We start from the raw sequence: 14877 nt of genomic DNA, 5'->3' as shown, positions 1-14877 counted from the left end.
AGTAAAGAAAGGAGACATGGAGAGGTGGTTGTTGATGCTGTTCTAACAAAAGGAGGCAGTCTGCGGAGGGCCAAGATTCCATAAACCCCCCCACACACCTGGTAAAAAAATGTTTACACGAACTACACACATCCTTTTTCCCTCCAGAATTCCCGGCTGCCTGTAGCACAGACCCTTTATTGCTTTCCTTAGGTTAATCTTTCAAAACCAACCAATCACAAAGGTCGGATCCCAGCTAATGAGGAAAAAGACATAGTCCCCACCTGTTAAAATAAAAACCAAGTGAACCTCCAGCCCTGGTTTGGATCCTTAAACACAATTTTTACAAACGAAAGCGCCTTGCAGATCTACTTCTCTTTGTTCACTTGTTCCTTTGTGGGACACCAAGATCAGTTTCCGGCAGACACAAAACACACGCAGAAATGCCAAAATTCATCTTTCGACACCCCGTGCCCCAGTGCTCTTTAGCAAAAGCAACTTCAGAGTGTCCGTTTAGGGCATGAAGAGACACAGAACGCCATAACCAGGAAAGTCTCGTTTGCAATAAGTGCCTCAGGGAAAAACCTGTGAAGAAACTAGGTATACACTCGAAAAGGCAAGAGTGTGAGGTGAAAATAAGCACCAAACACAGTCCCCAGCCGAACTGCTTCCTATCCTCCTCCTTTTCCGCATTTCCGCCCACGAAATAAGGCCCACAGGCCGGACACAGGTGCCTGGCGCTGCAACCTCCATTTTGCTTTCTGGCACCCATGTAGTCTCAAGCCTTGCCTCACTTGGCATGTCTCTTCCACCAGTCACGCCAGGTGCCGGTTCTCTACACCTCCGAGTGAACATCAGTGACAAAAGCAAGCATGCACGAGGCGAAGGCAAAGAAGTGCTGTCCAGCGGGACCCGACGTCCTACCATGCCCTGACCCAAGATGGCGGTCAAATCCCGGGGGGGGGGGGCTCTTGCCGCCTTAGCGAGCATGCGCGGTCTCCCGTCACCGTCGCAGTCAAGATGGTAGCCGGGACGGGCCACTCCGTCGCTCCTTGATAGGCGCGAACGCGTACGCATGCTCAGTGGGCCGCCCCAACTCCTCGTTGGGCGGAGCTATCCTGTGAGGCGGACGTTAAGTTTGACCCCTTCTACGCCTTCACCAGCACCACTGCCGCCCCTGAACCAGAGGGAAGCCGACTCATGTGAGGTATTTATAGTTGCTAAACTCCCACACTGGGCGGAGTGCGCGCGCCTGTAATCCCAGCGTTTACGAGCGCCAGAGGATCGCCTCTAGTTCTAAGCCAACCTGAGTGACAGCAAGACCCTGTCGCAAAACAAAAAGTTCAGAGCTAGAGAGCGGAAGACAGGAGGTTGTCTGGGGGGGAGGCCGGGAAGGCAGTTGTATCACTTCAATGGGTGTGTACTTTGTCCTACTTAGGATGGGGTGTGGCTCAATGGTAGAGCCCTAGCCTAGCACCGAGACTTTGGATTTGGTCCCCAGGACCGGAAATAAAAAGTTAAAAAAAAATTAAGAGAGGCATAGTGGATAATCCCAGCACTAGAGAGAGGGGAGGCAGAAGGGTAAGAAATTCAAAGCCATCTTCTGATAGTTGGAGGCTAGACTGGACTACATAACACCTCGTCTCAAAAAAAAAAAAAAAGAAAATCAAATGGCAGAATGAACGGTTTATTTAGTGGATACTTATCCCATTGGTCATTTTGATGTCTTAACTTAGGCCAGCACCACTCTGTCATGACTTCTGCAATTGTGTAGTAAGTTCAGAAGTAAGTTAGATGGTTTTTGCAAGAAACGACATCGAGTCTGCAGGTCAGTAGGGGTATTGCTCTCTTTAATCCATTAACATTGTTAAGGTGGAAGCTTCACCTCAGCCCCTGGCATCCATCTACCCAAACAGTCTGGCAAGTTATGGTGGAGGTTCCACCCGAGCCCCCTCCCCTATCTCTCTGCAAACCCTGCTGCATCTCAGAAAGCCCGCCAAATGATGATCTCTCTCCCACTCAGATGCTCAAGACCACTCCCACAAGGTATTTAAACTGCCCCCCAGAAAATAAGCACAGCAGGTGGTATTCCAGTCTCTATATTCAGTCTCCTCTCTGGGGGGCTGGAAGGCCATCCAGGAGCATTGTATACATTAAACGTGGGCCTTTTTAATTCGGTTTGATTTGGTCTGATTTGGATTGCTGCATCAGTGGAGAGGCTTATGGGGTGTAGAAACTTCTCATCCATGGATGGCATCCCATTATATAGTTTGTTTCTTTAAGTTATGCTTTGACAGTTTCATTCATGTGCATACTTTTCACACCTCATTACCCTCTCTCCCACTCCCATTGAACCCCTTCTTCCCAGTCAGTTCCCCTTATGTCTTTACAGCATTTTTTAAATTACTATTATTGTCTTTGTATTTGATACATTAGTATCAGTGCCTGTACATGTGTGGAGGTCAGAGGTCAGAGGACAACTTTATGGAGTCAGTTCTCTCAGCCTTTTTTTTTTTTTTTTTTTTTTGGAAACAAAGTCTGTGTAGCTTTGTTGACCAAGCTAGTCTTAAACTCAAGAGACCCTCTTGCCTCTGCCTCCTGAGTTCAAGGATTAAAAACATGTGCCACCAAGCCATATCTGGCTTCTCTTCCACCTTTATGTGGGTTCTGGGATTGAACTTAGGTCATCATGAATACATGGCAAGTATACGTGTGTGTGTGTGTGTGTGTGTGTGTGTGTGTGTGTGTGTGTGTGTGTGTGAGTGAGTGAGTGAGAGAGACAGAGAGAAAAACAGAGAGAGAGAGACAGAGACAGAGATGCCGGCTCACGATTTGCATGGGTAGGAAGTTATTTATATAGACAACTTATCAGTGGCTTCACCATTGATGAAATGACTCCCCTGAACCAGGAGCCATTATTTGCCCTATAGCTTTTCAAGAATGGGTGAGATTCTTTAATTCGTCAATGATTTTCAGTGCTAACCTAGGTCCTCTGCAAGAGCAGCCAGTATTCCTAACCACTGAGCAATCTCTCCAGCCTGGGAGTGTTTTTTAAGTGATTGTCCCTTGCCCTGTTCCTTCATCACTTTTGGGTTAGTTGCTAGTCTACAGAAATGCAGTTGTTTCTGTCTTGATCTTGTTTTCTGTAACCTTCTGAACCTTCCTCTAAGTGGTTCTCCATGGGTGTTTTATGTATGTGGTGTCAACTTCAGCTTTATTTCCCTGGCTGACAATCTCCAGTTGGTGCTGAATAGAAGTGGCAGAGGGAGGCACTCTCCCCGAGTTCCTAAACTTGATCTTAGCCAAAAGATAAAGGCCTGATCTTGCCTTGTTTGTGATTTTAAGAAGAAAGCTTTTAGCTTTTAGTTTCTGGGTTTGTTTGTTTGTTGTTGTTGTTGTTTTAACTATTTGGGGTTTTGTTTTTGGAGACAGCACCCCAGACTATAGCCCAGGCTGGCTGAAACTCCCTGTGTGGTCCAGGTGGCCTCAAATCCTGACAGTCTTCCTGCCTCAGTCTCCCCAGTGTTGGGATTTCAGGTGTGAGCTACCACTGCCCTGCAGTCTGTGACCATTAACTGTAAAATTACTCTTGGATTTGTTGGTGGTGATTACTTCTTCCCTTCTCTTTGTATTTTTCTCAGATTTTTTGTTTGTTTTGGATTTTTGAATACAGGGTTTCTCCGTGTAGCCCTTGACTATGCTGGAACTCTCTCTGTAGACCAGGCTAGCCTCAAACTCAGAGATCCACCTGCCTCTGCCTCCAGAGTGCATCACCACCACCTAGCTGTTTTTTCTGGTTTTAATCAATGGAAAAATGGTAGATTTTTGTTAAATTCATTTTCTGAACCTATTGAAATGATCTAGATGATAAACAGCTTTCCCTTTGTTTCATAAAAAGTACAAAAATCCGGGCTGGAGAGATGGCTCCGAGGTTAAGAGCACTGACTGCTCTTCCAGGAGTCCTGAGTTCAATTCCCAGCAAGCACATGGTGGCTCACAACCATCTACAATTCAATTTGGTGCCCTCTTCTGCCATGTAGGAAGAACAGTGTATATGTAATAAATAAATCTTAAAAAAAAAAGTACAAAAATCCAAACGTAAAGGAAATACATATGCAAATTTAGCATATGGTAGAGGTATCATATTAAATTGGTAGCGGAGGGTGAAATTTGTTAAATACGACAAGGTGTGGTGGCTTAGGAGGCTAAGGTGGAAGGCTGGGATTTCAAGGCTGACCTGGGCTATGGAGTGAAATTCTGTCTCAAAAACAAATACAGTAAAATAAATTTTTTCTTCATGTATTGACTGAGTGTTTCTGTTGCCAGCATTTTACTACAGGAGCTGTACATATACAGAAGACAATGTCTGGAAGCTTCTACTTTGTAATTGTTGGCCACCATGACAATCCAGTTTTTGAAATGGAATTTTTGCCAGCTGGGAAAGCAGAACCCAAAGATGAACATCGCCACCTGAACCAGTTCATAGCTCACGCCGCTCTGGACCTGGTTGACGAAAACATGTGGCTCTCCAACAACATGTACTTGAAAACTGTGGACAAATTCAATGAGTGGTTTGTGTCAGCTTTTGTCACTGCTGGGCACATGAGATTCATCATGCTTCATGACATGAGGCAAGAAGACGGAATCAAGAACTTCTTCACTGATGTCTATGACTTATACATCAAGTTTGCCATGAATCCCTTTTATGAGCCCAATTCTCCTATTCGATCGAGTGCATTCGAGAGAAAGGTTCAATTTCTTGGAAAGAAACATCTTGTAAACTAAAACCTGAGAATCACAGTGGGGTATGCACTGTGATTAACTTGATAAAACAGCCTGTCAATGGATCTCTGTGAGTTCAAGGCCAGCCTGGTCTACTGAGCGAGTTCCAGGACAGCCTCCAAAGCTACAGAGAAATCTGTCTCAAAAACAAACAAACAAACAAACAAAAAATTGGCAAACTTCACGTGTCACAGTTTAGCTGGATTATGATGAAATTAGTATTTGTTTGTAAACATTTATCAGTAGTTTAAAATGTTTTATTTCAAAAATTAAGAATAAGCCTACATCTTTGCTGATTGAGATAATTAAAAAGAAAAACTTAGATTTATTTTATGTGTATGATTTTTTTTTCAAGACAGGGTTTCTCTGTGGCTTTGGAGGCTGTCCTGGGACTAGCTCTTGTAGACCAGGCTAGTCTCAAACTAACAGAGATCTACATGCCTCTGCCTCCTGAGTGTTGGGATCAAAGGCATGCACCACCACCACCCAGCTGTGTATAAATGTTTTTCCTGCATCTTCATGACTGGTGCCTGAAGAGACCAGAAGAAGGCATGGAATCCCCTGGAACTAGACCTACTGATGGTTATGAGCCATCCATGTGGGTGCTGGCAATCAAACCTGGGTTGTGCCAAACCATTTAAGCCATCTCTCAGACCCTTTACTGAGATAACATTACCTCCCCCCACCACCCCTGGCCCAAGACAAGGTTTCTTTGTGTAGCCTTGGCTGTCCTGGAATTCTTTCTGTAGACCAGGCTGGCCCTGAACTCACTGACATCCATCCACCTGCCTCTAAAGTATGGGATTAAAGGCAAGAACCACCACTGCCTGTGAGGTAACATTATTTTATAATGTAAAATCTTGTGGTTGCACATGCCTTTAATCCTAGCACTCAGGAGGCAGAGGCAGTCGGATCTCTCTGAGTTTGAGGCCAGCCTGATGCATATGAGTTCCAGGACAGTCAGAGGTATACAGAAAGATCCTATCTGAAAAAAAAGAAAAGTAAGCCATGGTTGGTGATGCACAACTTTAATCCCAGCACTTCAGAGGCAGAGGCCAGTGGATCCCTGAAGGGGCAGACTGGCTACGTAGAAAGTTCCAAACCAGTCAGGGCTATATAGTGAGATTCCCCTATCTCAAACAAAACAAAAACAAAACTAGAGGGTTGGCTCAGGTTGCTGCTCTATAAGAGGACCTGGGTTTGAGTCCCAACACCTACATGATGGCTCATAACCATCTAAAACTTCAGTTCCAGATCTGGGAGCCTCCTGGGCTATCTAGGCCAGAGATAAGCCTTAAGATACCCCTTAACTGTTACCCTAGTACCAAGTGGAAACTCTAGAAACCAGTAGCAACCCCACCCCCTAAAAAAGAAAGCAAAATAGAAAAATACAGTTTACTTGAGTGAACCACAATCCATCAGAAGTCTGAGATTCAAGCACCTCTGCAGGGATGTGGTGTCTTGGTGGAGTGTTTCTACTGATAAGCTGACAAGAAAAGGCCTTGGACTAAATGAAGTTTTCCATGGCCCAGAGGTGAAAGGTGTACACAGCACATGTTAGCCCCATGCTTGTCAGCTGCATAAGGGTGTGGAGTATCACAGTGGGTGGCCTGAAGGCTGCCAGGACACACCAGGTAGATGCTTACAATCCCCTTCCAGAAGCAAAGCGGAGATGTGGGGATGGATCCACTGAGTGACCTCTCATACCACTGAACTGCTCTCTGCTCTTTAGGCACAGCCTGGGATCATACCTGCCTTGCAAGATGACCACAGCAGTTAAAGTAGGTATATAGTTAACCTGACGCCCCGGCTGCCCGGGCACCATGTTCTCCAGGTCCTAAAACAGCCACTCTTGGTCAGGTTGAGGCAGCTCCTTCCCATATCTGATTGTACCCTCATCACATCTGGAGACCTACCCTGTCATTACTTTCCCAAAGTGCAGTCAGGACTCTCCCTGGCTGAGACATCTGTGGATGATGAAAGGGTAGGGGTCTAGCATTAACCGTGCTCTGCCTAGCTGTGGAAAACACAACTCGGAACTGGAGAGCCTTGGGATCTGTGAACGCAGACACTGCCTCCTAGAGAACTGAAGGGAGCTGGAACCCAAGGGTGGGGCACAAAATGCAGGCAAAAGCAAAACCCGAGATGCAGGGGACATGGACATCCAGACGCTGTTAGAGAAACTGTCATTTGCAATACAATTATAATTTGCAATGAAATCACATGCTGACCACTGTTTTCCTGCAGGGGGTGCTGTCCACTCAGTAACGTGCAACAGACTTGCCGGCAAGCCTTCACAACCTCATGTTTTGCTGTGTCCACTTACTAAATTGTTGGCTCAGCCATAAGCAGCCCCAGACACATTAGACAAACAACACCATGCTTTAAAATTATGAAAGTGCATGTTTCCTGCAACACACCTGTAATCACCTGAGAAATGTACCGCCCAGCATGTCTACCACAAGGCTGCAAAGCACTAGCTTCTCAGGTTGTTTAGAAAATGTCCTGCTGAGCCGGGCGTTGGTGGTGCACGCCTTTAATCCTAGCACTCGGGAGGCAGAGGCAGGCGGATCTCTGTGAGTTCGAGGCCAGCCTGGTCTACAAAGTGAGTTCCAGGATAGCCTCCAAAGCTACAGAGAAACCCTTGTCTCGAAAAACCAAAAAAAAAAAAAAAAAAAAAAAAAAAAAGAAAGAAAGAAAATGTCCTGCTGAGACCTACAGCTTTCATTTGTGGGGACAGCTTGCCTTGAAGGCACAAAGCTCTGGATTAGATTCCCAGTGCCATAAGGAAACAAAAGTTCAAACTTTTATTATCTAGCCCCCCTTCTCTGTAGGGACTGTGCACTAACTCCTGTTCCTAGTATGATCTTTTTTCCCCCCACTGATTTTTGTTTTTTGTTTGTCTAGCCTTATTGTGTGTGTGTGTGTGTGTGTGTGTTTTCTAGGCCTTCCAGGGATACAGAGTGAGATCTTATCTACAAATTTTAATTAAGTTATTAATTTAATTAATTTTAATTAAGTTATTAAATTTAGTTAAAAACCAAAAGAAGAAATGTGTTTACAATCTCTGTTTCATGTAATCACCAATGAAACAGTAAACTTTGAGGTTTACACCCACATGGACTGACTTTTGGTTTTGTTTTCCCGAGACAGGGTTTCTTTGTGGCTTTGGAGGCTGTCCTAGAACTAGCTCTTGTAGACCAGGCTGATCTTGAACTCACAGAGATCCACCTGCCTCTGCCTCCCAAGTGCTGGGATTAAAGGCGTGCATCACCACTGCCTGGCATGGACTGACTTTTTAATTTATGGAAGGGAAACAGCAGATCCCTGGAGTATACAACTGCTGTTTGCAAAAACAGCGCTGCAGAATAACTGTGCTTCACGAGAATAACAGTGTTAAGGTTTTTCTCTTTTAAGCCCAAGCCAGACGTGACGGTACATGCCCCTAGCCTCAGTGCTTGGGAGGTCAAGGCGGGTTGATTACAAAGCTGGGTTACAAAGTGAAACCCTGCCACAGGGAAAAGAGTAGAGGGCAATGACAGGAGCAAAGGAAGACTTAAACAACCACGGTGGTACGGTGGTAGAGTACTTGCAAGTGAGCATGAAGCCCTGGGTTCAATTCCCAGCACTGCACAAAACTGGGCATGGTGACACAACTTTATAATTTCAGGGTCTGGGGGCCCCGAAGGAGAATTAGATGTTCAAGGTCATTCTCAGCTGCATATCAAATTTGAGGCCAACCTTGGGTGGGGGGAAGAGTTAGTTCCTGAGGCAGATGCCCTGGAGGCTTCTGCCAAGGGAAAGAAATGACAAAAAGACAAAGAGGCCAAGTTCACTTCTGGTGGTTTTGCTTGGCTGGAGACAAAACTGGGCTAAACTACCCACACGCCCGCCGATTAGATTATCAAAGCCCTTAAAGTCCACAGTCCAGTAGTGTAAGAGAATGGGAATAACAGCCCTTGCCCTTTCCTGGCGGCGGTGACAGCACTGAGTCATTGAGGTAGCCTGGCCAACAGCAAGCCCTGAGTACGAATTTAGATCATCTGTCTGTTAAGCCTGCAGGAGCCTGGAGAGAAAAACAGAAAGTTTTCTTTGGAGTCTGGCCTAGTAGAGAAGACTTACTCCCTCTGTAGACAGGCTGGCCTCGAACTCGGTGACCCATCTGCCTCTGCCTTCAGAGTGCTGGGACTAAAGTGTGCACCACCGCCACCCAGCTTAAAGAACACTTTTAATGTGAGTAGAGGTAGCAGGGTAGAAAGTTCAAGGCCTGCCTGGCTAAAGACCTTACCTCAAAAAGAAAAGTTAAAAAAGACAGCTGGCCATGTGTGTGGTTTATAACTGTAATCCCATTACCCAGGAGTCAGGAGCTGGAAGATGTTTGCAGATCTGAGGCAAGCCTGGCCCTACATAGCAAGTTAAGGGCAAACAGGGCTTCATAGCAATGCCTTAGCTTAAAAAAAAAAAAAAAAGAGCCAGGCAGTGGTCCCAGCACTTGGGAGGCAGAGGCAGGCAGATAACCAAGTTCGAGGCCAGTCTGGTCTATAGAGCTAGTTCCAGGACAGCTAGGGCTAAATAGAGAAACCCTACCTCAAACAAATAACCCCCCTCAAATGGAAGCTAGGAAAATGGCTCAGCTAGTAACAAGCCTGTAAAATAAATAAATAGATAAATAGATAAATACAAGAATCAGCAGACAGGCACAGCCTTTCCTCTTGGGAGGCCCTCCCATTCTAGAAGTTATTTCTCACTTTTGTTTCATAAATCTACACATAATCTGATAAAGTGAGAGAGAGAAGGAAAGGGGCTGGAGAGATGGCTCAGAGGTTAAGAGCACTGGCTGCTCTTCCAGAGGTCCTGAGTTCAATTCCCAGCAACCACATGGTGGCTCACTAAATCTTTGGGGGGGGTTGAGGGAGGGGAAGAAAAAAGAAATCAAGATTGTGGTGGGATGAGGGGAAAGCCACCATAGCCATTGGTGAACTCCAGACTTAGTAAGAGACCCTGTCTCAAAAAATCTGACATAGATTGATTGAGAAAGTCACCAACAGTCACTTCTGGCTTCTTCATGGGCACACCACACACACACACACACACACACACACACACACACACACACACACACACACACACTCCTTTTTAAAAAGACACAGCAGAGAGATGGTTAAGAGTACTGTTGCTCTTGCAGAGGGTGTAGGTTTAGCTACCAGCACCCATATTATGGCTCACAATGGTCTGTAAGTCCATTTCCAGGAGAGCCCTGGTACAGAAACATGCAGGCAAAACATGCATATAAGGGGCTGGAGAGATGGTTCAGCACTGGCTGCTCTTCCAGAGGTTCTGAGTTCAATTCCCAGCAACCACATGGTGGCTCACAACCATCTGTAATGAGATCTAGTGCCCTCTTCTGCAGGCATATAGAACACTGTATACATAATAAGTAGAAAAATATTTTTAAAAATTCACGTAAAATAAAATTTATCTAATTTTTAAATGAGACAAGGAGAGTCAGGGATACAATTTAGTGTCACAGCTTGCCTAGCATGTGTAAGGCCTTGGGTTCAGTCATCAGTGCAAAAAAGAGGGGGAAAAGTAAAGACTCTTACCTTTCACCCCATTTCAAATTATCTCTACAAATAACTGCACGGCACTTTTTTCTTCATTTTTTTTAGATCATTTCTTACCATGCAGATGAGGATATAGCCTGTACCACAACAGCAGACGGGCTAAGGAGACAACCGAGAAAGGACCACTGTGAAGGATGGGTATCGGGTCTGATACCTAGCACTCGGTAAGAAAGCCAGTGGTGGGGCTGGAGGGATGGCTCAGTGGTTTAGAGCTTGCACTGCTCTTGCAGAGGATGAGTCCTCTTCCTAGCTCCCACACTGGGCAACTCACAAACATTAGCTCTGGCCCTGGGGACTCCCATGTCCTCTTCTGGACTCTTCCAGCGCCTGCACACAAATGCGCGCATCCTCACACAGACACGGGCGTGCACTAAAAAGAAATCTTTTCTTTTTTAAGCCAACTGTGTGGGCACACAACAGCAACACTACTACAACAGGCTGGAGACAGACACAAATGCCAGGCATGGTAGCTCATGCCGAGAACTGCAACACTTGGGAGGTTTGTACAGAACTAGTAACATGAATTTGAGGTAGCCTAGGCTGTATATGGATTTCTGGTCTAAGAGTGAGACCCCAGCTCACAAATCAAAAATAGCTGGGTATAACACCTTTAATCCCAGCACTAAGGAAGCAGAGGCAGGGGAATCCCTGAGTTCAAGGCCAGTCTGGTTTACAAAGTGAGTTCCAGGACAGCCAGGGCGACACAAAGAGAAACCCTCTCTTGAAAAATCATAACAGAAACCAAACCAAATCGGCCAACCAACCGGAACACTGACTCTCCACTAAGTCTGATGACCTCAAGTGCATCAACGGCGTTCGTAAGTGAGAATGGACACACACACACTTTTTAAAAAATAAATCACGCCTGGCAGTGGTGGCACACACCTTTAGTCCCAACACTCGGGAGGCAGAGGCAGGTGGATCTCTGTGAGTTCGAGACCACCTGGTCTACAAGAGGTAGTTTCAGGACAGCCTCCAAAGCCACAGAAAAACCCTGTCTCGAAAAAACAAAAATCAGACAGAAAAAATTAAATAAATCACAAAACAAGTCAAAAGTTGAAGAAAAGTCATCAAAGCTAGTAGTGGAAAATATCTTACTAAACATGCCTCTGGTAGGTCCCAGGCCACCCTCCTGGAATCCACTCAGTGAGGCTGGGTGAGCACTGCAAAGCAAGATCCCAGACTTGAGTCCTTGCAAACGGACTTCCTGTTAGGTTCTGTAAATGGGGGCACTGCAGTGAGAAGGTAGTCCTTCCTCTGCTGCGGCAGCCTTTACTTCCCACCCTTGGCTTCTGTCAACATTCCGGAGCAGCTGTGGTAGTTTCCCGGTGAGGAAAAGCCCAAGCTGGTTGGGCCCTCCTACCCACCATCTGTAGCTGGGGTCCTCCTCCAAGTCCTCCATCCTGTCAGCCCTACTTCCTGAACCCTTTCGTCCTCCCAGGCCTAGGGGTGGTAGCCACCCACTGTAATTACTAACATCCGGGGAACCTCAGCTTCCTTCTCGGCTCTTTCAGTTTACAGCATGAGTAAACAACCCACCTTGAATATCTTACCACACTGGCCTGAGAAGAAGTAGTGTGCTTAGTATTTTCCTGTGGACCCTAAAAATCACACAGGGTTCTGCAAAGGAGGCAGTGTCATGGACTGAATTACTGCTGCCAGTCCCTTCTTAGCAATGACCATGCATGCAAACAACTTAGATCTGCAAAACCTGACCCCGCCCTTGCTAGAACCAGGCTTTGGCTAATGATATGTGAGGTTAAGTGATGTCTGCCGCCAGAAGCTTCCAGAGCTGTCAAAGGATTTTGCCACTGTTCTCTCCCTCTCTCCACCAGGAGCCTGGTGTGTCACCATCTGTCCCACAAAGGAAGAAATAAACCTTTGTTGTTCAAGCCAAGGAGCCACATAAAACCTTCCTGGGTCTGGATAGAGATGAGAAGGCTCAGTGGTTAAGAGGGCTTGCCATTCTTGCAGACGACCAGGGTCTGGTTCCCGACACCCATATTGGGTAGCTCACACCTGCCTGTAACTCCAGCACCAGGAGATCTAGTGCCCTCTTCTGTCCTCCGTGGTCCCCTGAACACTGAGCACAGCTTCAGTATACTGAGGTGATTACTATCTGTCTAGAATTCTGCGCTCAGAAAATCTGCCTCAAGATGTCAAAAAACATTTTCAGACACCCAAAACAGCAAGATGCCACTGGGAAAGCCTCACATGTTCAAGAAAATTCTAAATGCAGAGAAAAAGAAAACCAAGATGGAGCATGGATGTGGGAGTGAGTGAAGAAATAGCAACAAGTGTGTGAGTCAGCTTCTCTCAAGACAGACTTCCAAAAGAAAAATTGTATTTGTAGAGTAGAGACAATGTGGTGCTGAACACTTGCAATCCCAGCCCTTAAGAGATGAAGGCAGACTGGGTGGTGGTGGCACTCACCTTTAATCCCAGCACTCAGGAGGCAGAGGCAGAAGGATCTCTGTGAGTTCAAGGTCAGCCTGGTCTACAGATCGAGTTCCAGAACAGCCAGGGCTACACAGAAAAACCCTGTCTAAACTCCCCACCCCCCAAAAAATAAAAGAATTAATCTAATAGTTTTTACCACGGAAGAAGGAATGGGGTGAGAGCAAGGTCTGCCAGGGCCATGCTTGCCACACTTCGGCCTGCTACAGTCCATCCAAGTCCCCTAGGCCCAGCTTTCCTTCCCTCTCTCCTCCCCCCCCCTTTCCCCCAGGTTAGCAGCACCAGCTAGCCTGGAACTTGCTATGTGGCGCAGGCCCATTCCATGCAGAGAATGGTCAGCTGTACTCTTGGATTTGAATGAGTTTGTTAAGCTTGTAGCAAGCAAAGTTAGAACAAAAGCAAGTAGCAGATAAAAGCAGCAGACAGCAGACCGTCAAGTCAGGAGTTATGACAAAGGCGGCTGCTACAGCAAGCAGAGGTGACAGCATCAAATCAGGCACTGGAAACACCCAGCAGAAATGACGAGGGTAGCCTGGATGAAATAACTTTGCTCGAATTTCCTGAGAGAGAGAATGTTTCTCCACTCCTTCTTTAGCTATTTTTACACCATGAGATTCACAATAACCTCTGTTGGAATGACTTTTTCCTTCTGCTCTTATGGTCACATTGTTTCAAATTTTGATTTTTTTTGTGTGTATATGGATGTGTGTCCCCTGCATGTATGTCTGTATACCACCACCAGGTCATCACCAAGTTTTTAAATACAAGTAGCTGTTCATTGTTTTTCTTTTACCCTGTTACAGGATGAAAGGGCCAGCCTGTCCCCAGAACAGGGAGCTCTGGAGGAGACTTGAAGTAAAATGCTTGAGACTGGGATGGGTGAGAAGCCTCCTGCCCCCAGATTCTGCTCTCAGTGAGTACAGACAACGTGTACCGACAGCGTCTGACAGATGGGCTCTGAACTTCTGAGTGAGCCTCTCGCCCCTGCTTCCCTAAATCACAGCACGTGACCCCACGTCCAGGGCTATGGGTTTTTAGATTCAAGCTAATTTTTAAAAAGTTCAAGGCCAGCAAGACATCTCTACATGTCAGGAGAGGGCCACTCCAAGTGTCCCCTGGTCTCCATATGTGTCAGATACACGCAAACAAAAACATGCAGCAACTGTTTTAGTATTTATTTATTTAGGGTTTTTTTTTGAGACAGGGTTTCTTTGTGTAGCCCTCTCTGGAACTCACAGAGAGCTGCTAAGACTAAGAGAATGTATGTGTTAGGAACAGAGTGAAACCAAAATGACCGTTAGAAGCCGTCATAAAAGCCAGGACGTGGTGGTGCACCCCTTAACTTCCAGCACTTACGAGGCAGAGGCAGGTGGATCTCTTGAGTTTAAGGCTGGCTTGGTCTTCAGAGTGAGTTCCAGGACAGGCTGGGCTACACAGAGAAACCCTGTATTGAAAAACAAACAAGTTTAGCTAGACATGGTGGCACTCACTTTTAATCCCAGCATTTGGGAGGTAGAGACATGTGGATCTCTTGAGTTCAAGGCTACCCTGGCTTACAGAGGGAATTCTAGAACAATCAGGGTTACACAGAGAAACCCTATATTGGAAAACAAGCAAAAATTACAAAAGAGAAAGAAAAAATTAATGCCAGGTGTTGGTGGCGCACGCCTTTGATCCCAGAACTCGGGAGGCAGAGGCAGACAGGTCTCTGTGAATTTGAGGCCAGCCTGGTCTACAAAGCTACACAGAGAGACCCTATTTGGAAAAACAAAAACAAACAAACAAAAAACTTATTATTTTGGGGCCCGGCAGTGGTGGTGCACACCTTTGAACCCAGTAGTCGGGAGGCAGATCTCTGTGAATTCAAGACCAGCCTAGTCTACAAGAGCTAGTTCCAGGATAGCCTCCAAAGCCACAGAGAAACACTGTCTCGAAAAACCAAAAAAAAAAAAAAAAAACCAAAAATCCAAACAAACAAAAATATAAATATATGAATAATTTTATTTTGCTTGTGAGCCTAGCCTTCGTCGCCATC

At 46.0% G+C, this 14877-nt stretch overlaps 1 protein-coding gene and 1 long non-coding RNA gene across 3 annotated transcripts; both read left to right on the top strand.

Annotated features, from left to right (window-relative positions):
• Positions 1–1030: 1030 nt before the first annotated feature.
• Positions 1031–5089, top strand: LOC101825215 (trafficking protein particle complex subunit 2). Of its 2 annotated transcripts, none has more exons than XM_040748577.1 (2): positions 1031–1186; positions 4306–5089. In XM_040748577.1, the coding sequence occupies exons 1-2, from the start codon at positions 1055–1057 to the stop codon at positions 4762–4764; spliced, it is 591 nt and encodes a 196-aa protein (XP_040604511.1). In that variant the 5' UTR covers positions 1031–1054; the 3' UTR covers positions 4765–5089. The 2 variants fall into 2 exon arrangements, with proteins under 2 accessions (XP_040604511.1, XP_040604512.1); XM_040748578.1 differs by lacking the exon at positions 1031–1186 and adding an exon at positions 1878–2025.
• A 637-nt stretch (positions 5090–5726) lies between these two features.
• Positions 5727–14207, top strand: LOC121141326. The gene is made up of 3 exons (XR_005878199.1): positions 5727–6542; positions 10431–10549; positions 13646–14207. It is a non-coding gene; the product is annotated as an uncharacterized LOC121141326 (long non-coding RNA).
• The last annotated feature ends 670 nt before the right edge of the window (positions 14208–14877 follow it).

This window comes from Mesocricetus auratus, unplaced genomic scaffold, assembly GCF_017639785.1.
Source record: "Mesocricetus auratus isolate SY011 unplaced genomic scaffold, BCM_Maur_2.0 Super-Scaffold_100007, whole genome shotgun sequence".
Classification (NCBI taxonomy): Eukaryota; Metazoa; Chordata; class Mammalia; order Rodentia; family Cricetidae; genus Mesocricetus; species Mesocricetus auratus.
This window is presented reverse-complemented; position numbering and strand designations above follow the sequence as displayed.